This window comes from Anser cygnoides, chromosome 2 (genome assembly GCF_040182565.1).
Source record: "Anser cygnoides isolate HZ-2024a breed goose chromosome 2, Taihu_goose_T2T_genome, whole genome shotgun sequence".
Taxonomy (NCBI): Eukaryota; Metazoa; Chordata; class Aves; order Anseriformes; family Anatidae; genus Anser; species Anser cygnoides.
The window spans coordinates 44124884-44152593 of record NC_089874.1 but is presented as its reverse complement, the minus strand read 5'-3'; the positions used below and the strand labels follow the sequence as shown (position 1 = coordinate 44152593).

At 44.6% G+C, this 27710-nt stretch overlaps 1 protein-coding gene across 2 annotated transcripts; it reads right to left on the bottom strand.

Moving 5' to 3' along the window:
• Positions 1-122: 122 nt before the first annotated feature.
• Positions 123-27370, bottom strand: CMTM7 (CKLF like MARVEL transmembrane domain containing 7). 2 transcript variants are annotated; one of them, XM_013192734.3, is made up of 5 exons: positions 27118-27365; positions 7414-7587; positions 4496-4594; positions 3391-3472; positions 123-3043 (listed from the first exon to the last, which is right to left on the bottom strand). In XM_013192734.3, the coding sequence occupies exons 1-5, from the start codon at positions 27277-27279 to the stop codon at positions 3030-3032; spliced, it is 531 nt and encodes a 176-aa protein (XP_013048188.2). In that variant the 5' UTR covers positions 27280-27365; the 3' UTR covers positions 123-3029. The 2 variants fall into 2 exon arrangements, with proteins under 2 accessions (XP_013048188.2, XP_066848053.1); XM_066991952.1 differs by lacking the exon at positions 3391-3472 and having other exon boundaries at positions 27118-27370.
• Between the last annotated feature and the right edge of the window lie 340 nt (positions 27371-27710).

Here is a 27710-nt window from a genome sequence, read left to right as displayed (position 1 = left end):
AGCTTTTGTCCTCCAGTTGTAAGAGACATTCTGATGCTCCCAGACAGAAAAACACTGCTCCAGCAAAGGAATGAAGAAAAAAAATAAAAAGGAGCAAGATAACAATCCAATTATCAAAGCCATTTTATCATCCAAATAGCAAACAGTTTATTTCTAGATAAAGAGCTGGAATCCCAAATTTGACAAAGTAACAGACAGATGGAGATTTCAGAACCGGGTTGACACCGAAGGAAAGTTAGAACACTTCTGCTGGCATAGGTACAGTAGTGAGGTGCCAAAGTCCTTGTCAGACAGAGCTGTCATTCAAAGACCTGCTGGTATGAGCTGGTGATACCACCAAAAGCTGTGCTTTTCCTGGTGGATATGTTTCACAAGGATTTGGGAGAATTGAGGAAGCTATGCCAGCAGAAATGTCAGTTTTCCAGCCTCAAAGTACGCTGCATTCAGAGCATCGGGTGGGTCTATGAACCCAGCACTGCCGTAATAGCAAAAACTACAAGCATACCTTAGGCCTGATGATAGGCACAAAAACAGAAGCAAACTTGTACTTTATGTCCCTTGATCCACTAAAAACAAGTGCACTTAGAGCAAAATATATTCTTTGGGCTATCACACTGCATCACCCAGAAGTTCTTTGGTTGTTGGACTGCAAGAAATTCCCCCTAAAGGCTTCCCCCATGCCATGGAAGCAAGTGACAGAGTGATGTGGGAGGCTGAAAACAGGTGAGCATGTAGTGTCAGCAGAGGGGACACGATCCCAGCAGAACATGGAAACAGCCTTTTCTTCACTGCAAGCTCAGCCTCCAGCCCCAGATGCTTCTCTCCAGTGCCAGCACTGCTCTGCGGGCCCAGCTGCGCTCACACCGTGCGCAGCTGAAGACTGCTTTCCACAGGATTGCCAAGGCAGGTGAAAGCTTGTAGAAGGTGCCTAATATCCATCTCTCTGAGTGCTGCTCTCAAGAGCTGAAGGTGCCACCAGCAGAAATGGAGCACTTCTCTTTCCTCTGGGGGAATAGAAAAGATTGTATCCTTAAATAGCTACCATGTCAATCCAAATTGAAGTCAGGGTACCGTTTTCCAAAAACTGTGGTTAAGTCAGCCTTGGCAGGAGAACTGGTGATCAAGCATCTTTGTTGCAAAATAAGAAAGAGGACCCCCCTCAAATCACATATGTATATCACTACTGTCTGCAGGTATTTTCACTCAAAGTGAATAGTTTTATTTGAATAATCTTCCGCATTAATGTCAAAGCAATTTATCTTGGAGTGAATACAGGTATCTTCATCCATATGTAGTAGACTTCTGTGCTTTCAAATTGTTTCCTGCTCTGTGTTGTTAGGAGTAAGTCACTTACAAAAAGGAACAGCAATAGTAATCACAGAAACTGTGTACCATGAGAAGGGGGATTTCTGCCTTTCCAAGTTATCTGCTCGATTATTTTCATTTAATTTCTCAAATTTTTTAGAACTTTAGCAGCTGGCCAATTTCCTTTGTCAAAGAATAAAAAACAAAACCAAAAAAAAACAACAACAACCAAAGACATGTTAGGATGAGAGAAGAAATTAAGGTGGCAACAAATGGCAATGTATGATAACCTGTAAAGGGGCACAAAAAGCATTTTCTAAAAGCAGATCATTAAATTACTTAGTAGTATTTATGCAGAATTTCAGACAAATAGAAAAATGCATAGCAAGCCAGAAAACACTTCCTCCAGATTGGACCTGGTAAACTAAAAATCCCATTTTTTTGCAGAAACCTGCTGCACTGTCACGCAGTTGTCCTGATGTAAGAGACCAACTTAAACGTGTGAGTTCTATTTCACAGCTAGATCTGAAAGGGAAGAGCACCAAGGAGGAGGAGCCTACGCTTCCCTTTTTTCTGCAAAGGGTTTCCAGCTCGTCAGAGATGGACTGCAAAAGGGCAGAGGTGCCAAGAAGGTAGCAGCATTGTCTCAGCCTCATAGTTACATAAAGCTTCACAACAATGTCAGGCTGGACAAAACTCTGTCCAGGCTCTGGGCAGAGCCCCTGAAAATATCGATCCCAGTAGAGGCAGAGGAAGGGAAAAACCACATGTAAGAGGGAGAAAGAGGCACTAGACAGATTGTGATAGATTGCTCTATTCACAATGAGCTTTCCATAAACACCATTAGACTCCAAAGAGAATACTTTCCTTTCTAGGAAATTCAAGAGGAATTTCCCATACAGTAAGTCTTATGAATGTCCATTCCACCAACAAGTATTTGTGAAAAAGAAAGAAAAAGACCTCGCAAATCATTAAACGCTTATTCTTGGGTAGGTATTTCCCTGCATTTGGCAGAGGGAAGTTTTTAAGAATAATTTTTGATTGTTAATAAACTTAAAATTCATGAAGAAAAAAAACCAATGTCATCATGTGCTGTTGGGGCTAGAAGAGAGTATTTGCAGTAATTTATACAAATTGCAGTTTGTATCTTTTGATGCTGGCTGAGCTGTTGTTAGAAAAATCCATGGTTCTGGTAGGAAGAGGTAACAAAGACTTGGGTCAGCTTATCCAGGCACAGATCAGTTTGTAACAGTTCCTTTGTTAAACAAGCCATCCTTGGAAGTTAAGAATCAGGTAGGAATTTGCAGGATTTCCCTTCTGTAAACAGATGGAGGAAATTAGAAACAATTCTTCCATCCCTCTGAAAGGAGAATCAAGCAACTCTCCAAATTAGTCTTTTTTTTTTAGTACTTATTGCAAATGACTGGCAATGTCTGCAGCCCAGCTTGAGAGACACAAGTAGTCTTTCTCTGTAAAGCTCAGAAAAAGTTGGCTCTCCATTATAAACTTCTTCTGGGGGGAAAACAAACTTTTTGGATGGGGGAAGAAAAAAACAACAACTTTGGTTTACAACATCGTTTTGCATAGGAATTCAAGTAGATCTTCAAAGGCTACCGGCTGTCCAGGCTTCTAATGAAATACCCAGGCTTTCTTCTCCATGGTGGATGCTCCTCTTTGGTATGCTATTTCATAAGGCAGACATCTTGCAGAGATGAAGGAAGGAGTCATACAGCTGCATCTTTGAAAAGGAAGCCAGAGTCACTTTCACTGCCACAAACAAATGAATCTACTTGATTAAAGAGCACACAGGAAACCTTCGTTTGGTAGAGGGTGGGAAGAAGAGACAGCACAGATACATTTGCTACTTACTAGAAGCAAATTATTTTGCTCCACTACGTAGTTGTTAAAAACTGTCAGTAGCTGTGATACATGTGTTAACTGAAAGTATGGAATCATTGCTTTGTGAGTAATTTTGAGCAACAAGCAACAGGCTGTTAATAAAACCTCCCAGGTAGACGCTGCCACAGGAAAATATAAATATTCATTTTGGGAAGCATTCTGGCAGGCACTAAGCATGATACTTACTTGTTGACTGGGTAATGCAAGAAACCTTGTAGGATGACCATATGCTTAAAACACAAAGGATCGTAGCTAGGAATCCAAAAGTCTGGGCGAAAAACAAACAAACAAACCACAAATATTTACCACTAGATGACACATATTCCATGAATGTACGGTCTCTCTTGTATATTCAGCTACATATTTTATGATGTTAACAGACCAAAAAGGAGTTATGTTTTCCTCCATTCTGCCAATACGCTTAATGACAATAATAAAAAAAAATCCATAGTATAATAGCAGCTTATGCTTTGATGAAACAATGACTGGAAGATAGACTAAAAATCATATATATGGGAGAGAAAAAGCTGCACAGCAAGTGTCTCACCTGCCAGACTTCTCATGAGGATTCTGCAACAAAGAAAAGACTTTTTCTAACACCTCCAATTCCTATTCTTTTGGCAAACCCCATTCAAACAAGTCTTTCTCTGCCATCTGCCAAATAAACAAGTCAGGCAAGTCTTCTAGTCCATTTTCATCTATAAAACATGATCAGAACCAAGTTTCTGAAAGCAATTCTTTATTCTGGTGGGGTTGCATTTTAAGTCCTGTTGCTGTGAAAATACTGTTGCCCACAGTCAAAAGTCATGCTTCTAAAAGCCCTCTAGCCAACAGAGCCAATAGAGACAGAGTGCATCTTCCACTTAGGAAGGCCTGGGACTACAGTCAGTTTTAGCTCAGGAGAAATTATCCTGAACAGGGGCAGGAGGAGGCAAATGCAGAAAACTAGGGTGAAGTGCTTCCAGTTGCTCCGACAGCCATTTGTGAAACCTGCATTGTCTTAATTCTTCTACACATTTGTCCCCATGTGTTAACACTGAAGCCTTTGGTTTCAACTCACTGACAGGACAAATACCCGCTTCAGTGGTGAGTCTGGAGTCTCACAAGGAAACCTTTTTGTTGGCATTACATTCCAGAACGTCCACTGAAATGAGCTAGAAGGCAGTATACCAACTGAGACACAAGCAAGGCAAGTCAATAAGAAAACAAAGTGACAAGCAAGAGATTTCTAGTGCCCTAGTTAATATATATTGCAATGAAAAAGCGTCTAGACTAATAAACACAGCCTTACCGCTCCAGCCACAAGTCCAGTCACATTGTAACTCTTCGATGCTGCTACAATCGATGCAATGAGAAGCAGAATTGTACCAATTAAATAATGAAGAAACTCCTGTAAAGACAAGCATAGGCTGCTTCAGAAGGGAAACTTAACAGGAAAGTATTTCAATATGCACCAGAATCAAAACAAGTTGGCAGAGGTTACTTAAGGCCAGAGGGAAAAAAACAACAGTCAAAAAGAAAAAAAAAAAAAGAAGTTTTAAAAAGACAGAGAGACAAAAAACCAACTTGTGAGTTGTCATGCATTGTACTATACCTGACCTTCTCTTCAAAAGGGAGGGGCAATCTGCAGGTCTACTAGTGTCACTGGAATAAGATCTACTCACTGGGTAAGGATCCAATCCTTTCAGTTCACTATGGTACAATATTGAGGGAGAAACATTTATCTTTACTGCATCAAATTACTCAATGAGACAGTTCTGGAGGAAGGAAGAAGTTTTGAGGGCACACTTCTCTGGTCTACAGACATGGCATGGCAATGAATGGCAGAGGAAATGCAAACGCTGCTAATCAGAAATTAAGTTAGTTCACTAACAACTTCCATCAACCTAAACTAGAAACAGGAGCGAACCCACAAAAAGCACAACCATACAGACATTCATAAGCAATATCAGGTTCCAGAAAATCAGTCTAAGTCTGTAAGGGTGGCTGCAGCTTAGTAATGCAGTAAGGAATACATGAGGAAGCAGTTTGTTTTTTTTTTTTTCTGAGAGAGCACTGAGGCACTGTATTTAAGATTTTCTCCAGTGTGTCAAGTATCACTCCAGGAGTTAATTTTGCCTCACTGTAAACTGGAGTCATCTGTGGATTTGGACTTCCAATCCTCACAAAGTTTATAGTAAGCAATATGGGTGTCTGCAACATACAGGGGTTGTTCCATTTGGGGTGGGCAGGAGGGATTTCTTCTTACTCTATTTGCACCGCGTTACCAGCGTGAGCCAAGCAAATGCCATGTGTAAGGGAGAGGGGAGACTCCTTCTCAAACAAAAGGAGAGAGTATTGAGTTTCAAAAAGAAAATTTTCAAGGAAATCCCAGAAGAGAAATAGTCTGTCGTATCATACCACAGTTTCCATCTACTCGGGTGTTTACACAGCTGAGGACGATCCTGCTATAAAGCAGGTTCTCTGACTACAACTCACTTTCCTCTTTTGTAACCTTGTTTCAGGTCATCAACATCTCAATCTTTGCTTTTACTAGAAGCAAGTATTTCTGTTAGGAGGCTCGTCTGGGAAGTTCGCAATGCAGCAGGCAAATCAGGCATGCCATTGCCTCCTTAGAGAGGCCCAGTAAAGCAGTGTACGCTGGCCACTACTATTGAAGAGCCCAACAGATGGGGTCAAGGTGTAAATGAATTGTCAAAGGCTAAATTACATGGAGAACCAACCCCTGGCAGGACTGGAAGAATGCCCCTCTGGAGAAATGCTTTCCAGCTTTAAAAGGTGTCAGTGCAGAGCAACTTCTTGAACCACTTCGACTTTACTGATTGCAAGTCACACCCCTGCAATGAAGAGATCCTGCCAGGAAACTCAGCCAAACACTAATCCTAGTTTCCCAAAGTCTCTTACAGGCCTTCCTATTCTGTTCTAGAGATACTTAAATATTTGACTGAAAAGGAAAGTGGTTGTAAAAGAGCAGCAATGTATAAACATCCCATCCTGTTAAACCTATTTGAAGCTGAGCAGCCACGGTCTGCAATGCCTTAAACTCACTAGTGACTCTGGCACATTTTGGAATGAACAAACACAACAAAAACAAAAAGCAGTGTATGCAAAGATCAAAATGGCATGGTTCTATTGCAGCAGTGCACACATCAAATGTTGCTTTGCAAAACTGTCACTTAGCAGCTTCTTTCATTTGTATTTATCTTTGAATTTGTATTACCTCTAGATAAAGACAGAAGTGCTTTCTGGAGACAGATAATGGAGGCACACATTTTTAAGAAGCGTTGCAAGTCTAGCCACATTATTCAGTTAAAAAGAATTTTTTTTTCTCTCTGGTTAGAAGTGGCCGGATGGATAAACTGTTATCTTAGATCTGTAAATTACTTATGTGGTTTCTATTAAAAGCCATCCAACTGCTTATTGAATTTCAAAATGTGCTCTACATCTCTTTGGTTGGCACTTTCCACCCCACTAGTTCTTTTTCTGTGGGACTAACATGCCACTATGCATCTGAGAGACATTTGTAAGAGGTTATTAAAACCTGTGATCCCACACCAGGACGCAGGACTCTTCTGTTAGCTGACCTGATCAAAGCTGCTGAGGAAGTTCAGGTCTCTCATTTTCTGTGCTGCTTGTTAGTTCTCTGCTAGGACAGGAGAGATGGATGTGCAGGGGAAATGGGGGAATGAGGCAGAAACTTCCTGCAGGATATCCTAGGAACGGCCAGGCTATGGCAGTCAGGCTGAGGCTCCTATTCCTTGCTATTGTTTAAAGTTACCTCCAACCATACCAAAGAGAGTCAAATTTGACTTAAATAGCACACACAGACTTTATTTTGGGACAGGATGTAGCACATCAATTCTAATGCAACGATTTGGTACTCTAACAGCCATGTAGCTACTATAAATGACCTGAGTTAGGGCCCATCTGCTGAGGCTTCTTTTCAGTTGTCTCAGAATCACACTATTGCCTTCCCTGGAGTAAATCTGGATTTCTATCTGTGTAAAGGAGAGCAGGAGCCAATCCAGGTCAGCTAAAAGACTTAGAATTATAGTGTCTGCTGAACTGCATACTAACACCAAAAGCAGCTAAAGGATTTGTCCATGAAAGAGAGCCTATCGACGTGTGACAGCACAAGAAAACAGACCACACAATCTAGACATCAACCCACAAGAGAAGCAAGGAATGCAGACTGCCTTACAGACTTACCGCAAGTGGCCAGCTAACACAAGTGAGCATCCTGTAGACTCTGAAGATGTGGATGATGTAGAAGAACAAAACCATAACCAAGTCGCACATGGTGACAATCTGAAAGTAGCTGTATGCACTGTAATTTGTCCACTGAGAATTATTTACACTGATGAATCCAACCAGCAGCGAGATCTGAAAGACAAAAAGCACATTAAAGGTTTTTAGAGTGGTGCTCAGATGGCCATGAAGATGGTTCCAAACACACCAAAATGTCATTTAGAAACAGAAGACAAACATCCAAAGTCAACTGGATGGTCCCAACAAAATGGAGGACAAAGTAACAAGTACAAAAATAATGTTTTCAAATTTGCAGTTAAATCCACTAAAACAACCATTAAGAGTGGGAAGACAGCCAACTGCTAGAAGGAAGGCAACAGTCTCAGCCTGAAGAATCCAACCTGAAAAAGTTTCTGTGTACAAAACAAGAGGCCTCAAACAGAGAAGAGGCACTGAAAGCCAGGAGTTGCATCAGCAGCTGAAGGACTGCATGGACTTTCAGAAGGGTGTGGATTGCTCAGTGCAGTAAAAATCACCGAATGCTGTAAAAAATGAATGTGCCCATGAACACTTATCTTTACTTCTATTTAGTGCGATTTCTCACACAAAATCGTAGGGCTTGGCTCCAACTGAACTAACAATTTCACCCTTCCTTTTCTATCACCTACGCAGGAGGAGTATTAGCAGAATGCAAGGTCATACCACAAGAAATAATACAAACTTTGGAGGAACTGATTAATTCACCCCATACCCAACACAGTCATTGAAAAGCTTTGATATGCTAACAGGGTTACATAAAACCACAACGCATTATTGTACAACTTCTGTCAGTTGTAGGCTTGCAAAGGACAAGAGCTCTATTTATTTTTTTAATCTAAGGGTACTTGTTTATTTTACTGATCTTGCAGGCTACACCAACCTGGATAAACTGGGTGATAAAAATAAATCTACCCAGGTTATACCCAAATATTTTATTATTACAGACTTTGGCAATGAGTGTTTTCAGCCATTGTAATTTTCAGTTCATCCAGGCTCAGCCAGGAGCAGTAATGATTCACACTTTAAGAGTTTCTCCAAGACATGAAAAAACTTTCTGAGGAAGCCTGCTCTTCAATACTGCACCATACTTTCATGCACAATCATCTTTCAGACTCCTGACCAGCTGCATCCATTATCAGAATAATTTAACTAAATTAAAAGGAAAAAAACAAACCACCCAACACCCAAACAACATAGCTTAGATTCTTCCTGCTGTATCTTTGAATTTCACCTGCTCAGTTTGAAGTGGACAGGCTAAACACACACGCCCTCAAGTGCAACCAAAAGCTCTGCGCACACGTAAGAACTTCACAATAAATTGTCATCTCGGTCAAAGTCTATCCAAACAGCCACACCAATGCTGTGAAAAGGAACTACCTCAAAAAGCTGGCTCCAAAGAGAAAAGTCAGCACTCCAGGATCCTCTCCCACAGAAGTGGCTAAGCTATTGTTAGATCTGTCCAGCTCCTTGGTTTTTACCGTAGGGGTCCGAGTAGTCGATACTAGCATTGTAAGTGATGCTCAGCCCAAGCCAGTGATAGACCTCTGTGCTAAAAGCAAGCCTCCACCTCCTCTCACTTTTGAAACAGATACGGGGTAGGGAAGGATTTGAGGTGCAGGGCTGGATCACGCTCAGTGCTTCTCAAGAATGGAGGCCACACGTGCCTTTGGAAATGGTACTGCTCAGTTCCTTTCTTCCCAGGTATGCGCCTCTTCCCAAGCACGTAACCCTGCCTGCTAGTGCTCCTGTCTGCACCGTGCCTGTTCTCTGCCTCTCGATCCAGGTCTCACAGCTTGGCCACTGGCTACTCCTAAATGCACGAAGTCCTGTATTTTGTGCATGGTGGAGATTTCTGAGATGTTTCTTAAAAGACACCAAAGCAATGCTCTCTACAATTCAGCGTTTAAAGACTTTTGGCCGAGTTCTTCAATTCTGAGATCATTTTAATGAAGTTTTGCCCGATCTATTTTCATGAGCAGCCTTTGCCTTCTTCTCCTCACCACGCTGACTCCAGTCCCTGTCATGTACTGGCTCCTGTTCCCATCTGAGCTGGGCCACCTCAGTGCACTAAGCCAGCAGAAAGGGGAGCCACAGGAAAAGCTGACAGCTTTCCTCTAACTCAGCTGTTCCCACAAGGCAGGGTTGGGCGAGCAAGGGAGCGTGAGGGAGAAGCTGGGACTCCCAAGGGAAAGGACGGCAAGGACGGAGCAGGCAGGACGGCAGCAGCCAGTGAGCAGGCTGGCTCGGGAGGCTGCAGACTGTCCGTCTCGGATCCTTGAATCTTAATTCAAGCCAAGCAAAGAGACATCTGGCTGAGCTGTTTTATAACCTGAACAATCAGAAGACCAGCAGGGCATTTACCCTGACATCCAGGAGAACGCTTGAAGCAACACAAGACACAGTGCTGATATTTTCATGGGAAAATGAAAATTGTATTTAATGAAATGTAATTCGACGGTAAGACTCAATGGGAAGTCACAGCAAGCACTGAATCTCGCTCTTTGTTCAGGGTGGGCTGAGGACACATCTCTAAACACCAAAGGCTAAAAGGGGTTTGCCTGATTCAGGTGCTCTCACAATAACCAGTTACCAGTTTCAATTACACTGTAAAAATCAAGAAGCAAGCTATTCAGAGAAATGTTAGATCTGCCTAATAGCTTGAACCACTACCTTTACCAACTTTTGTACTGTGTACAAAGGATAAGAAGGACTGAGGCCTTGAAGTACAACAACCATCCAAAAAATAAGAAGCGCTGGAAAACCGTACTTTAACAGACCTGGTTCTTTCAACTTCATAAGATGAAGCATAAAAGCATTTTTTTTTTTCTTTTAGACAGAAGGTATAAAAATTTCAGAACAAGCAGAAAGACGAATGTGAGCCATCTAACAACAAGATCAGAAAATTCACCTGAGGTGTTATATTCCTCCAAAGTAGGAAGATCCAAGGTACCAAATGGCCTGTGAAGAATCTGCTCAGCTCCCAAGAACAGGGTAGAAACTTGGATTTGAGCAACCGTGCTTTCCACTCCAAGTGCACTTCCCAATTGAAACAATTCTGAAAACAATTGGCAAAGGTTCCCCCTTTGCTGCTTTCAGGTGTGCCTCAGCATCCCCCATAGGTAGGAAGAAATCACTGTGGGGCAAGAGGTATTTTTTTCAAATATTTCCTGTCTTGGCATAAATTTCATGACACAAGACTTGCACACATGTTCTAGGGAGGGTTCTCTGCTCGGAGGCACATAATGCTACTTCACAGGACAGGCGCAAACGGAACGAGATCATCAACTTTAGATAAAGCTATACCAGGCTCACCACACTATATTGCCTATACGGCTAACGGGTATGTTCAGAGTTTAAAACTCAACCATTAAAAAGAATAGCAACAAATGCAGCAAATAGAGCCACAGAATATTATCTTTCCTTTCAAAGTGACAAATATCAAAGTTCCATCACCAGATAGCAGAGTTTATGATGATATACCAGGAATATATGATGATATAGCAGGCAACGACTGTATCTATTTTTTCGTGGAACTCCTGTTTCCAGAAAACTTGGAATTGAGCAATAAAAAGATTAATATGCAACTGTCTGAGATACAGTTAAACATACATCAGAATTCAGTTTGTGACACAGACATAAATATATAAAGAGGGACAGAGATAGAAAAATGAATGGCAAAGTAATAAAATGATCAAGTGTTATGAATGTTCTTTATGGATCTGTGCTCAGGGCAACAGGTTAATACATCTTGAAAATAAAAAATAGAGGCACAAAAAATTTAGGGCATTGCCAATTCCATTTCAATATAGTATTTCACAGATTGTGAAAGCTGCAGGCTTTGACCCACAGCCAGCAAGCCAGTCAGACCAGAAGTACAGGTCAAATGATGGTCAGTCTCGTTGGAAAATTTCAGTGCATTCCACAAAATGGAACCAGGCTTCAGCCCTGCATTACACAAGGGGTAAGGGACACATCACAGGACACTAGTATTTTAATGCTTTCTGGTTTCTGAAAAGCAACACAAAGAGCGTATGCATCAATCAACTCCAAGGGGGGATTCTGGGGTTTAAATTAAGTTCTGTATTTACTGTTTCACAAAAGTTGATTAGCTTAAACTAGTCCACTTCCCGACTTTCTGTTGGACCAGATACTTGAAGTAAGTCATGAAGAATGTTTAGGAACACTGGGATATTTCAGCAACTCTCTCGGTGAAGCCAACATGAGCTGAAGGCAGTCAGCAACTGCCAGGAGGCACTCAACACCTTACCAGAAAGAACAGACACTATAACAGAGAGATAGTAAGAGTCCACATTCTCTTCTCTATTTTGAGCTGGAGACAAGTCAGTCATCTCCTCTGCAACGTGTCTGTTGAAAATGCTGGCTCTTGAATTGTACTGACAAAAGCTCCCAAGCCTAAACACCACTCTGATTTGAACTGAGCATGGCTCTACCGAAAATAATTTGCTTTTGCTTGATATGGTCTTCCTTCAAAAGCCAACCCATATCCTCTGAGAAAGGATGAATAAGCACAGATCTTCCAGGTGTGTTAATGGGAAGTGGGACATAGTCTGGGAGATGTGATCCTCACAAGAGAGGAAGGGCTGGGCGTTATGCTGCTGCTGCTGCCTTTACTTGATGAGAATAAGGCTCAAGACCCTTCCTCCTCTCTGCTGAGATGTGCCAGCCACAGGCCAGGCCAACCAGCCATACGCAGGGCTGGGAGGGAAGAGAGTGGCTGCAGCAGCACGTTTGTTCCAGCCATGCAGGAAATGTAAGGTACGATCCAGTTACGTGTCTTGTGCTCACAGTAAAACGTCACAAAATGGCTGAGGTTGGAAGGGCCCTCCGGAGGTCACCTTGTCCAACCCCCTGCTCAGGCAGGGTCAGCTAGAGCCGGTTGCCCAGGACTGTGTCCAGCTAGGTTCTGCATATCTCCAAGGATGGAGACTCCACAGCGTCTCTGTGGAACCTGTGCCAGTGTTTGACCTTCCTGACATTAAAAAAAAAAACACAACTGTTTTCTGATGTTCAGATGGATTTTCGTGTGTCCATTGCCTTGTCATGTCACTGGATACTTCTGAGGAGAGTTTGGCTCCCTCTTCACACCAGCCCATCAGGTACTTACACACATTGACGAGAACCCCGGACCCGTCTCTTCTCCAGGCTGAGCGGTCCCAGCTCTCTCAGCCTCTCCTCATGTGAAGGACGCTCCAGTCCTTTAATCACCTTTGTGTCCTTGTGCTGGACTCTTGCAGTAGCTCCAGGTTTCTCTTGTACTGGGGAGCCCAGAACTTGACACAGTACTCTAGGTGTGGCCTCACCAGTGCTCAGCAGAGGGGAAGGATCACTTCCCTCCACCCACTCTCCTCTTGTCTCCTAAGCTGGTCACCTCACTTAAAAGGCAGTAAGGTCAGCAAAGCATGACTTCCCATTGCTAAATCCATGCTGACTGCTCCTAGTCAACCTCGTGTCCTGCATGAGTTTGGAAATGCTTTCCAGAAGAATCTTCCTCATCACCTTCGCAAGGACTGAGGTGAGGCTGACCAGCTTGTGGTTCCCTGGATCTTCCTTTGTGCCCTTAGAGATGGCATCGATCTGTTCAGAGTGGCACACCTTCCACCTGCATCCCTCAGGCAGGAGAGGAGAGGGAAGGACTGGACAAGAGTCATAAATTCTCTATCCCCATGCTATAAAATGCTACTTGAAGTGTTTCCCAGCAATGCTGTTATTCTTTAAAAATGTGCTCTGTTCTTCTCCCAGATTCTTCTTGTCCTTGTCAAAGAATGGAATAATGAGCACCTGAAGTCCACTAGCCATTCATTACACTCAGTAAAAAACAAGGAAAATATATACCAGGACTTCAAGGAAGTCATTCTTCCACTGCTGGAAAATTCAACAGAAAGGAAAGGAGAGGAATCATGTCTTTGTATTAGGAAGAGATTACATAGAGGAAGAAGATCCAACTTACAGTTTTTCCTAGAGCAAACGTACACTGGAGAAAAGGTCCCAGGCATTAGGCCCTGACACTGTTGTACTCCTGATTTCAGATGGTTTGAACACTACCTAACTCCCTGCACTTGCTCTTTGCTGGCTGTATTCCTGCAGATGCAATTAATTTACAGAAAAAGCTCGTCCCCAAACATCCTAGCTTCACAGCAGTGGGCTGGGCACGATGCTGGGACCGAGCAATCTGGCAGCACAACGCCCAGCATCTCCGGCGGCTGGACCCTCCTCTGAGGATCCGTGGTTCCAAGGGGCAAGTCAGCACTGCTTCCAGTCCTGCCCGCGGTGAGGTGGGCCACCGTGAAACTGCCCAAGAGTAGTTTCAGGATTAATAGGCTGAACTCTCCTGCACAAATACAAACAAAGGTGCTGGAATGTATCAGCAAAGACAGGAGAACCTAGACCAACCCTGCAAGCTCAAAGCAACTTACTAGAGAATCACCCGCTCCAAGGAAAGGGCAGGCAGAAATGAAGAGATTACAGATACTGCTTTCCTCCCCAGTGCCCCTGAGGGAACCATAACATAAGAAAGGCTTTGCCCTCCACATCCCTCCCTATACGCTGGCTGGCACCTCTGAGCATTTTCTGATCAGGCGGTAGGAGACTGTAGTTTATCTGACCACAGAACAATTTTATAACCCAAGAATAAATCTGGGCGAGTGCTTTATACGGTCCTTTTCTACTGTCCTGCTTTAATGGACATAATAAATAAAGCTCTGATTTTATTACCTATACTTAATTCTTTTGTAACATTTGGAGAGAACTAAATTTTCTTCAGACCAGCTACCTGCACAAATATAAATCCACCTTGATCTCCAATACTGACAACAACAGGCTATAAAGGAAGGCCTAATGTTCTGAGCATTAAAGACACATTTCCACACACAAACACTGACAGAAGATGGAAGGAATTGAATATCAGTGGCTCTTGAGTTCTGACCTCAGTTTTGTAACCTTCTTGTCATCCGAATGTGAATAAATGATGTGATTCTCTGCTTCAGCTCCCCATCCGCCAAACGAGGGCTAAGAGAACAGAACAATTCAGTTGGAAGGGACCCTCAAAGATCATCAGGTCCAACTGCCTGGCCACGTCAGGGCTGACCAGAAGCTGAAGCGTATTATTGAGGGCAGTGTCCAAATGCCGCTTGAACCACCTCACCAAGAAGCCTGTCCTAGTGTCTGACCACCCTCACAGTAAAGGAATTTTTCCTGACATCCCGACTGAACCTCCTCTGATGCAGCTTTGTGCAATTCCTTCACATCCTAATAAACACTTTTGCTCAAGTTTTTCACCTTTAGAACACTTCCGACATGTAAAACAAGGCAAAAATGTTGAACATTGCTAATAAACAGGTAAGTTTGTTGACTCTAGGTCAAGATGAGGGTTTTTCTTCAGAGTGTGAATGAGAACAGATGACCACCAAAACGGAACAACAACAACAAAACAAACAAAAAAAATCCCACCAACAGACCACTGATGTAACAGACAAACGTGAATGTAAAAATCTGTGGGAATAGAGCCTGAAACAATGAAGGGGAGTGTCACAGAACAAGTAAAAGAGTAGGAAAAGGCTGGTCTTTTGGGGGCTGCCTTTGGGTTGATTTGTTGCCATTACACTACACAAGATAGATAAAAACGAGAATCCTGGGTTACTGGAAAATGGTACTTGGTGCCCATCTCCTGCCTGTCACTGACTTACTTACAGTAGACTCTGATATCACGTGTTGCAAAAAAACCAAACATCCAGAAGACATCCCGAATAAACTCCTGTTTTCTGACTGGAAACATAACCTGTAAAGGCAAGGCCACTACTCATCCCTGGACCATTCCTGACTGTTCTTTCCCCCACATTATCACCAGCCTGTACCCAGCTGCTCTTTCACAATCCCGTTAATGACTGTGAGTAAGGGTTACCCCTTCCCCCTGTGCCTGCACAGCACCCAGTTCAGTGGCAGTGTACTGGGGCTGCCTGGAAGGAGTTAACTTCCTCCGCAGCAGCCCCTCCGGTGCTGAGCTTTGCATTTGTGGTTACAGGAGCGTTGACAGCTCACCAGCCTTTCGGTTGTTGCTGAACAGAGCTTGCACAGCAGCAAGGCTTTCTCTCTTTCCGTCCCTCACGCCACAGCAAGTAGGCTGGGGGTGGGCAAGAGCCCGTCGGGGCCAGCGGACACGAGTGGCCAGAGGGATGCTCCAGAGCACGTCAGGCTGTGCTCAGCAGCGGGCTCAGGGCATGGAGGAGGAAGCAGGGTGTTCATGGTTATTGCTTCTCTTACCAAGCACCCCTCAGGAGTGCTGAGAGCCTGCTTTCCAGGAAGTGCCTGGGTGTCCAACGGTGGGAAGCAGTGAACGAATCCCTCTTTTTGCTTTGCTTGCATGCACAGCACTTGCTTTTCTTATAAAACTGTCATTACCTCGATCCATGAGGCTTCTTTTGCCTTCCTTCTATTTATTTCCCAGCCCTACAGGAGAAGGGAGTGTGAGAGCCAGGGTGGGTGCCGGAGCCAATCCGCTGCAGGTGGCTCTCCCTGCCTGGCACTTCCAGCTGCTGCAGCAGTACCAGGGGGAGTTTTAAAAATCTTCGTCTCAGAAGGGAATGGAACATGATTCTTGCTAATCCCAAGAGCATATCCTGAACCGATAGGCTGAAACTGCTCTCTTACTGTGTGACCTTTAGCTGTGAAAGATAGTTGTTTTTTTATATATATATAGAAAGTAAGATGTGAAGTGCCAACTAAACTGCAGAGAAGAAAGATAAGGTAGATAGGAAGCAAAACTGCCTCCAGGTACCCAGTTCTAAAGAAACACTGTAATTCATATCTCCAAGATTTAGCATAATACCATGACACATACATTATCATGCACAATCTACGCAGCACTGCATTCTCTTTATTTAGTCATGCAATCTACAAACACATTCTTGCTTTTCTTAGAATATTTCTTTTCTTTCTTCACTGCACTCCCCTCTGCTCTACTCTCCCATAAGAAGGCATGCTGTGTCTTTTTGTCCCATGTGCTTCTTTCCTTTATTCTGCTCATTATTCCCCTTTCTTCTTCTCTCCCTATGATACACTCCACACTTCCTCTCTTCTATCTCTCTCATTCTCTCCCATCCCAATTTCCCTCTACACACGAGAACAAACAACAATTCCCTCTTTTAATGTATTCCAGTTATCTTCCCCACTGCCTTGCATCAGGACATGCACTGCAATTACATAACAAAATATTTCCAGCAGAGAGGTTTGGTTTGAAGCATTTAAGTCAAAACTGTCAAAAAAAAAAAAAAAAAAAGAGTCAAAAACTGCACAAGCTATTACAGGGTTGAACGGAATCAGGGAACTGACACAGCAACAGAACGATTCTGTCTGTCCGTCTGTGTATCCTTCCCCGTGTGTGAATTATTTTTCCAGCTGCTATCTGTTCTATAATTAGTGCAGCAACACAGCAGCGGTGCCCATGTAAGAACAATGGTGACAGAGGGAGCGGTACAAGCAGCTGGGAGAGGAGGACACAAGGATGCTCTTTTTGGGTGGCAGTGCCATCCGAAGTACACACAAAACTACAAGCCTCAGATGCCCACTAGCCAAAGAACCATTTAAAAAGCAGGTGTAGAGGCAAACAAGGCATCATCTCAGAGCACTCTTAGGGGAAAAGCGTCATGGGACAGGGTTCAGCGTGGTACGAAGCCTGTACAAATACTGCAGGCAGCAGCTCTGGTTTACCAGTCTCCAGCTTGCAGTTGGCAGTACCTGAAACATGGGAAAGCGCTTCTCCTTTCCATCCTTGACAATTTAACCCTCTAGAAGACAGAAACAGCATTTTTTTCTTGAATGCTGCAAAAAAAATTGAAATGAGGGCTTCACCAAAAAAGCAGGAGGACCCTGATTATTATCCATGAAACTGATAAAAACTACCTGATTTCCACTCTCTTAACATCTACCCAAGTTCTAGTGTGAGCAAATGTACAAAAGCTGTCTGTCTACAGATCTGGAGCAAGGGACAGCAGTGACTCACTTGAAGTTTTATTACAGCATTTTTAAAAAAACAACATAATAAGAGCTAAATGCTTCTTTTATTTGAATGAAAAAAAAGTCAAAGTTTCCAGCTTGTGACACCAGCCAAGATACTAAGTGGAATTTTCCATTCTAAGCGTGCCAGTCAGGATAACCATGCCCTGTTTAGGTGTCTCACACAGAGGAGAAATGTCACTGACTGCAGCTGTACTATCACTGTGCATTTCCAAATGTTACACCTCAACGTGGTGAAGCAACACCTATATTATTAATTACATATTTCTGGACAGAATCAAACACTTTTTTTGAGCAGCTTCCCAAAACAGAAAGATGAGCGAAGCTCGGGCCAAGGTTACAAGCATAATTCATGCAAGACTGGTTCAGCTAATTTAAGCAACAAAGCTGGCTGATGCTGCAATCGAGATTTTCTTTTTCCAGAGTGGTGCTGGAAATGCGGCTGTAACAGCCAAACCCCCACTAAAAAGAGAAAAAGAAGATAAAGAACCCAGCCCACTTAAAACTTCACTAATGACAGATGAAATCAGCAACCTTCAAGTGCATGGTTCTGTGAAGCAGTCAGTCTTTGGTTGCACAGTAATCTCTCAGCCCCTGTGTCTAGGCAGATTTCCTTCTTGTCTGGCTTGTTTGCAAAAATAAGGAGGCTGTCTGACCTCTGATAAGTGACTTCTCTTGTGCACTGCCATCCATGGGCTATTTATTGAAGATAAAAATGGTGGGAGGGTGAGAAGAAGGCAAAATAATCTTATTCAGACCCTCTAAGACTCAGATAAAGGACAACCCTAAGTACAAGCAAGTGGTATTCCTTATCTATTAAAAAGGAGCTATTTATCTGTTCAGGAACAGGCCTCAGCGGTAGAAAAGGACATGGGGTAATCACAGAACCAGCGTGTGAATGACATTATTAACGAGCCCTTGTTGCAGGACATTAGCCACGATTACTAAAAAGGCAAATCTTTGTAACGACCAGCTACAGTTAGGTGATGCCTGCGCATGTCCCAGTGTGAGCAAGGCATCAATCCCACCTCTGTCAGCTCAGCCAGCTCCCGGCCGCAATCCCCGCGCTGCCTGCTCCGCCAGCACACGGCGCTGGGAGGAAGACACCACACAGCACTGCACATTGTTAGCTGAAAGCAGAGAACTTCATTGTTATATGGCAAAGAACATGCTAGATTCTCGTCAGGCACTGGATTAATTAAAGAAGTGATGCAAGTTTGTTAACAATAGCCTCATAATTTTATTTTGCTTCTCTCTAAACCAATGTTAACAGATTTAGGTTCTGCTTTGTTTCATAAATCAACTTAAATGTTAAATATTTCAACTGTAAAATCATTATCAGCCAGTTTTTCAATCTGCACAAAAGACATACACACACACCTCAAAATGCTGCAGCAATGTGTAAGTCATAATTGAGTAATGTTGCAGAAGTGCCATACACAGGTCACAAACAATGCCCAAAACACACAAAACTTTTTGCAAATGAGTATTGGTGGCACAGCTGACTTTCAACATCTCTGCATAGCATGTGACCTGACTTTTAAATACATCCCCTACGACCAGCTAGCCCTGCAGATGCATGGATGTAATCCCCACCTCTGTCCTCCCGGTAAGGCGACCCACCTCACCGAGCCGACTGCCATCGCTGCAGCCACAGACGTGCTCATGGAGATACAGACACCTCAGGGGTGTCAGCGCTACTGGAGAGCTCTGTCCTTTGAGTTCACTGGGTCTGGAGAGGGAACCCTCCTCAGGGGCAGGAGATGGGCCACCTGCCATACTGCCTCTTGGCCTGCTGGGAAGAAATGCTCCTTGGAGGAGCGAGGCACCTCCGAAACCACTCGCCCGAGCCATCCGCAGTATATATCGTTTGTTTGCCCCCTGGACAGCCAATGAAGTTCCATATTGTAAGTAGTAAATGACACAGAAAGAGCTTAATCCTTACTTGTGAGCTACAGAGCTCTTGCACATAAAGGTCATGGCTGTCTAAAAGTGGCTGTAGCACCGATGCATGGCAGCACCACCTACAGAGCAGGAGCCCACGCTGGCTGCCCAGCCAAGCCTGGCTGCTCGAAGCCCGAGGCACACAGTGTGAACAAACCCCACAAACTCCACACGACAAACGGCGAAGCTTCCCCCTTGACCCGGATACCCAACGCGTTTCTAGCAGCACACGCCTACTTTAAACCCGATGGGAAGGGACGACGCAAAGCCAGTAGCTCGTGGCAACAAACTCCCCATGGATCTATCAAAAGAGATGCACAAAAATAAAAGCATACACAATCTCATTTTCCTGAACGTTGTTACCGGGACAAAGAGCACCCTTCAAACTGCTCAGGAAAGCCTCAGTGCCCGTGCCTCCTGGCCCTCAGCCAGCAAGCTGTTGTCCCCTGCCCTTGCCGATGCTGCTGACAACACAACCCGTCCTCGTTGTCTGAAGCGTTTATTGCTTGGCTGATTCACATCTTCTGCAGTTAACACCTGCCATCTCTTTTCCCTGCCCCAGAGAACGCCACGCTGACATCTGGCAATCGCACAGACAGCAGTTAAAAAGTTTGTAGCTGTCAGCTCAGCAAAGGCTTTGTTAGCTGTGGCAATGGAGCCTCAAGCTACGGGCCCCTCAGATAAGAGGAGGGCCGTTTACCTCACTGAAGTCCACATTATTAGATGTGTTGGCACATCATAATTTTTTTATCAGGAAAAAAACAGGTGAAAGTTCCCGAAAACACTAACGCCGGGACAATTTCCACGTCGATGAGTATTATCGCAACTTGGCTGAGGGGCTAGCAGAGAACGGCCTTCTCTAAGTGTGCACACTCGATGCTTGGCAAGGCACCAGAGAACTGAAGGGCGATGAATGAGGGGGAAAAAATGAAAATAGACGAGATGCCCCAGTGGCACCACTGGGGTGTGTGGGGATTGTGTGGGATCGTGTTTTTCCCTTGTAGATGAGAGACTTCTTCAAGTGGCCTTCCCAGTCCCAGGGCGAGTGTGATTACAGACTTGCAGGAAAGTATGTTAAGCCTTCCTGTAGTTCTGCAGTTGCCACTGGTCATCTCAGGTTAACAGCATATTTTTCTCCCAGCTGTGAATGCTTGTTTCTTGATGTTTCTTAGAAACAGCATTGAAAAAAAAAAAAAACCACTACCAAGAACATTCCAAGTAAATTCCTCTTGAAGCAGCTTCTCGATCTTGTAATCGTCACACTTCAGTTTTCCTTGTGTCAAGCTATGAGCAGGTGAAGAAGCCCTAAGTGTCGCAGCTGCGGCTCCTGCCGCAGGAGCAGCAGCCCAATTTGCTCCGGCTTTGAAAGCTGCAGCCACCTAGCTCTGACCAGTCTGACAGATCTGTGCTCGCCATTACGTTCACCAAATTACCAGCACCAACGCACAGGGAGTTGTTTCAGCCGTAATGATCCCTTAAGAACCCAAGTTACGCAAAAAAAAGAAGCGTACAGGTGGGGGAAAGAAAATCACGGCAATTTTAACGTTCCATCTCTGTGTACAGAAAGCAGCACTTTCTGGCTGCTGTATACTTTACACCTCACCACAAAACAGGAGGACCAGCCCACGGCGCACACGACGGGACGACAGCACGAAGGAGGCAACAAGCCGCAGGGCCGAGTGAGTGCCTCGCAAGGACTCCCCTGGGAGGGGAGCAGAGGAAACACTTACTCATAGTGGCTGAAAGCTGTCTGGCTTTTGGGGCTGATACCACCTCGCCCAGGTAATGCAGGGCTGTTACCTAACATTCGCGTGGCCAGGCACGCTGCCCTCACGGAGGTACGTCCGCAGCTCCACCGTGTCACGACGGGACACGCGGACTGTTCCCGGATCTGCGTGACGAGATGGCTTTCATCATTTATAGGCTCCAAGCTGACAGAGACCATGCTTGCAAAGAACTGATTCACTGGTTTCTGCTCTCTGTGGCCGAAGAGGCGGATGTCCAAAGGGACACTGTCTCCAAAGAGAGTGGATACACCGCCCTTGCGCTTCTTAAAGTAAAGCAACATCATTAAGAATCTGTTTTTCACATCTAACACTCCATGGACACCGTGTATACCTGATTAAGATTTTAAAATGCTATTGCAAATCTAACTTCCTGTTAAACGTACACGTCAGGAAGCTGCTGCCAACACTTCACTCTGCTCTTTCAAGCATGCTAAACACGGCTCAGGTGATGTGGTAAACTTCTAGGCTTCATTTCCTGTTTTTTTTTTTTTTTGTTGTTGTTATTGTTTCAGAAACTGTGCTTGCTAGCCCTTGTTCAGTCATGTCTATACAAAGAAGACTACATGCAATAAAGTTACTAATGAATATATCGCAACGAATCCTAATGGATGGGTCAAACGAGCAATGCATGGGAGCTCCAACCCTGTGCTCTTAGGAAGCCTCTTCTGGGATACAAATAAAACGGTCACTGCAACATTTGGAACACAGATTGCCTAACAATAACTGTATTGGCTTTCTACAAAATGGACTGGAGTTGATTTTTTAGCCTTCTGGAGCAGTTTAAAATTCAGAAAAATCGCTAGTATCTTTTTTGCTGAAAAAAGAAAGTAAACAGACAGTAACCTGGTAATTAAACCTTGCCCTAACAAAAGGAAAAAAAAAAAAAAAAAGAAAGGAAAGAAAAGGACTAAATTCTTAACTTCTGGTCTGAAGCATGTGGAACCAATTCAGGCTTACATAGCTCCTGCCATTACATTCCAGGCACTTGCTCTTGCTGACAATAGTCTCTGTGGCTGCACTGTTCCCTAAAAACTCTTAGAGAAAGAAAAAAAGTGAAGGAGAGTTGCAATAAAGCTACACCAGTTCCCTGGCTTGGTGTACTCTGCAACCTGACAGACAGCTGCATCTTTGCAGCTGAGGACGGCAGTACTGCAGTGAGGCAGAAAGGGAAAATTCCTTACGCTGGCTTTGCCTGTGAAGTCTTGTCCCATCAAATACCTAGATAGCACACAGGGAGCTCACTGTTTGCTCCGAGCTCGTATGCAAATACCTGGGCAGAAATTTTAAATGGCCACCCAGAGCAGAGGCATGGAAAAAACACAGCTGGCCAAGTCAGCTTGTTTCAATGATCTCAGAGTGGAAATAACAAGACTTCACAGACCTATTGGGTTTAATTACTAGGCTCGGGCATTCCTCGCTCAAATGCTCTTGCTTACTTTGGAGACACCTACGATTTAGACAAATTTCTTCTCTCTCTAGCCAGCATGCCAAGCAAGGTCCCTTCACCGATGCTTCTAGAAGAACAACAGCAATTAGCACCTACAAGATATAGTTCTGACCTTCACCTGAAAACAGTAACTTTGCTGCTAAAAAAAATGCAATTTCTTATTGCTTATTCTTATTTCTTCTCTGCATACTACCAGAATCCTTGTCTTCTGACTGAACAGCATTATTACTATGCAGGCAGAGCCATCCATCACCAGCACACTACTGCAGAGAATTAGATGATTTACTTCAATCTGCTCCATAGACAAAAGATGTTTCAGGCTCAAAAACAAGTTAAAGGATTGAGTGGCTCTCAGATCATTCTTAACAGCTTCTGCTTTTGTGCATTTCCCTCTCCTGTATCAATGGTTTTGATCAGGAATTTCTTAATTCCACTAGCAGATTTTACTTTCTATTCATATTTTATTCATTTTATTTTTTATTCCTATCTTCTGAAAGTAGCTCCCCAGTAAATTTGGCTGATGTCATCCGACACATTCAGAAGTTGATCTCGGTTTTAACAACCTAACTACCAACACTTTTTATCTTTCAGAGTTAGATGTATTAATATTCTCTTGAATACCATTATTAACTGTATGTTTGTATATGAATAATCCAGAGAAGTTTCAGCAAACTTGAAAGCCGCTCAGATTTATAGATGTCTTGGCCATTCAAATATCAAGTACACGATTGCTTTTATTGAGACACACTTTGGAAATAAAATATATACTCAGCAGAAAAGCTTTAACTATTATTGCCTTAGCATTTTTAACAAGTTAAAATGATTTCGTTAAGTCAACTTTGATTGGGTTTATTCTTTTTTACCTTGCAATTGTTTGTCATTTTTTTCCCCAGTCTTGAGATTTCTTTTCTGTCTGGTGAAACTACTCTTTCCTGATTCATACTGAGCTGAAAGAATCATCAAGGCTCTTAGCTTAAAACACTCTGTATACTGAGGCTGGGCTTACCACGGCAGAACCACTGCTTGCTCCGTAACAGCAGCATTACGCTGGGAACAACCTCCTTCCATCTCCGACTGTGGTCAGAGCTAGCTTGGCTCATCTTGCAGTAGGGGACAGAAGGGCACAAGCCGTGGTCCTCTTCTGCCCCTCTCAGGGTCCAGAAGCAAGGGACAGACTGAGAATGGTTTGAGAAGTCAGACAGACCAACACAAGCACATGCTGTGCTGTGCTGGCTCTTCTTGTAACCAAGAGCTCTCGACACCATTTTTCTCTCCTCAGACTGTCCCGGCCATGTTCTCGCACACGGCTGCATCAGACACTGTGGAAAGGTGATGCAGCCACGGCCATTCCCACTGGCTTAAGGTGGTGTTACACCTCTACAGCCTCCACTGTCTAATGTTCTGAGAGCAGGACCTAGTCCAGTACAGTTTGTGCCGTCCTCCAGACTTCAGCTGTAAAGACACAAAAGGCCCAGAGGGGCTCCACCAGGAAGCCAGCTGACACAGACCTCTTTCAATCTACGAACAATGCCACCCGAGCCACCTCGGTGACAACGCGGATGCAGGTTCATAGCGCTGTCTCTAAGGGCACAGGAAACCTCAAAAGATTTCCAAGTACCCTTCATCTGAGAACTGCCCAAGCAGAGTAAGATAGTTACCGCGAAAGTCTCACTACAAAACTTGCCAGCAGTAGCATGGAGCTGTGTTCAAGTTACACCAGCTGAAGTCTGTTAGATGTTGAAGATAACTTCATAACCTCCTGTTAAAAGCACGGCATCAATTCAGACTGTGTTTGGAAAACGGAGCCCCTACTAACATTAGTCATACTCGTGCACAAGAAACAGCTTTCCAACTGTCTTCTTGCCATGTAAAACACACAGGTCACAAACTATTTTTCAATTTCTTCATCTTGTCAAAGATTGCTGAGTTTTAGGCCTTGTGTTAAGATCTTTCTTGCAGAAGAAAACCCATGACATTATCTTCTGATTCCTTGGTATAACTTCCCTGGCACGTTGATGACATCTTTTAAGATAATTTCATGCACATACACATGCAATCAAATTATATATGTTAACTTTTTTGCTTACAGGTACTGCAAACAGCCCTTAGCATTACTATAAATGATGAAATCATAATGTTTCTTTCTTGTTCTCTTTCATATTTACTTCTTGGCAAAAGGGATTGAGGAAGGAAGAGAAAACAGAAACTGCAGTGTTCCCACTTCAGAGCCACAACCATCTCAGAAGCCCAGTACACTATGAAGCGTGTTTTGTGTCTGTCCCAAAAGACCTTATCTTCGTCCTCTGTCAGCATAATGGTTCTCCTTCCTAATAAGACTACAGTCCTACCAGAGGCCTTAACACTAAGCCAGGAATGTTTTTAGATTTACTGGAGAGAATTCTTTTCAAACACAGATACTGCAAACACTTTTCACTAGAACTACATCCATGGATATAGAAATCTCTGAGAAGAGATACATTTTAGATAAAATGTTAGGAAAGTATTTTACTGAGTGCAGGAGGTCATCTAAAACTAGCCTATCCTGGTTATTTCTACACGCTGCAGCACAAATATTTAGTTTTCTTAAAAAAATTATTTGAGAGTAAGACGCTACCATGATATCACATCAAAAGTGTTTCATCTGCCCAAAGTTCCTTGGATATCTGAAGAAATTTCTAGTGATGTTATTTACAAGCACGCTGGAAAGCAGAAAAATCTAAGAGGGTACAGCTGCTCATAGGAACTTGTTTATGTTATTTTAACTTTTAAAGTCACCACAGAAAACCACTAGCTTAAATTCTGATGAAGTTGATACTGAACAGCATTGATAAAATATTACCTCATACAAAATATGGTAAGTTGCATTATTACATACATCTACATAAAAATATGTGAAGTTTGTAAAGCATACACACACGCTTTGCATATGTGCCAAACCTGAAACTTCAGCACAAATATGCGTGCCTGTGCTAGCTTTAAGAGGAACGTGTAACAGCAGTAGTGAAGATACAGCAGGATGGGCTGCAGGGAGGACTTGGTACTTCTAGTCCATAAAAGGAACTGTTCTTTCTAAAGCGGTGAAAGTGAAATCAAAAATGGCCTTTTAGTTAATCAGCAAAACACAAGTCTACAGCTTCAGAACTACAGGTTCACTTGCAATGTGTATTTGTGCTCAGCATGGCATTCGTGCGCAACAGAATGCCACGCTGGCCCCTGGAAAGATACTCCAAATCCTCACGATGGTTTGGGAACAACCCAAGAGAAGAGAACACAGCATATAACTGTTCATAGGCCTACTGAGCCAAATTCATAGCGAGGGACAAATGTGAGGGAACTTTAGGATCCGATATTACTCCACTGTAACCTAAAACAAAATGATTCCTAACTTGTAATTTCAATGTACGACTCTGGATACTAACAACTTCAAAACGTCAAAAAATGACTACGTAATAAATACAGGAAAGGAAAAAAAGAGTGGCATTGGGGGCTATCAAACACGAAGGCGCCATTTCCAGCATAAAAAGGTGTTGAGCTGCAAGGTTTTGCGGGATGAGAAGGCACGTGAGGAGGTATCACTGCATGTGCCTTCCACGCTCGGTGTGAGGCGCCCATCGTTACTCAGTGCCATCGCTGGGATGCAGCAGACAAATCACTCCAGGGACTAAGAAAAAGCGCGTGCCCCAGCAGGGAGAAGGAGCTTGTCCATCCCTTAATCCTTTCCACATCTGGATGGAGCAAAGCTCCCCGCACTGAGTCAAGTTAAGGCGCCAGCCCCGATCGCAGCAGCGCTCTATCACCGATCTCCTTTGAATTTCTGCTTTTCAGGCATACCTCCCCCAGATCCTGCCCTGTGCTGCCAGGGCACTGCCTGGAGGTGTCGGTCCCAGCCGGGCTAGCGTTCCCAGCTGCGGTGCCCACCCTTATGAGCCCAGCATCTCCGCCAGCCCTCGGCCTCGCCTTCCCCCCGAAACCTTGCCACAGCCAACGAACGAGGTGTTCCCCTGCAGCACGACGATACCGAACGCCTTCACACAACTGCTGTTAACGGCAAAAAGTTGTTAATGGCAAAAAGTTGTTAATGGCAAAAAGTTGTTAACGCTACCCAGCGCCGCCAGCCACCGGTATCGTCCTGACACGTCGCGTCACCCTGGGCTCGCACACATCCGAGCAGCAGCGCGGAGGAAGAAAAGCCAAACGTACTTCTGGCAGGCGTTACGGGACGAGCTGGGGCTGCTGCTTCCCGTGGCGAGCTGCAAGAGCTGAAGGGTGAACACGCAGCCCCCAAACCTCACCTGGAGGCAACCCCGGCACCCCGCGACCCGCTGCCCAAACCGACACCCAGCCGGAGCGGCTGCGATGCCCTGCGCCAGCCCCACCGCCCCTAAGGGACCACCGGGACCCCCCCGTCCGGCCTCGTACCATCTGTGCCACCTTCAGCATGCCGGCACACGAGCGGAAATAGGCGCCGTCCACCAGCTCCCCGTCCGAGCCCGCTGAGGCGGTGGAAGAGGCGGCGGTCGTCGGCGCCGCGGGCCCGGCGCTGCTCACGCCGGTGCGGATGACCCGCGCCCCGTGCGACATGGCTCCCGGCCCCGCTCCCCTCAGCGCCGGCCGGCCCGGGACCGGCGGCACGGAGGCGGCGGGGCGGGGCGGCGCTGAGGGGCCGCTGAGGGGCAGGGCGGAGCGCAGAGCCTCCCCGCCCGGCCCGCTGGGGTGGGAGGCCGGGAGGGCGGTGGCGGTGAGGGCCGAGGAAGGGTTTAGGGGGACGGGGGGTGAGAGAGGAGCCGGCTCGGTCCCCGCCGGCGGGCAGCGGCCCCTCGGCCTGTGGTGGTTTGGCTGAGGTGTCCTGCGAGGGGTGCCGCAAGCGGCATCTTCCTGCACGGAGCGTGCTCTCTCACCAAAACTACACAACGAACCACCGAAGCACCACAAAAACCCCACCAAACTGTAAGCCGTCTGATTCGCGACAAACGTTAGCGTTAGATGGGGAACGGCAGGCAAGACTGTAATGA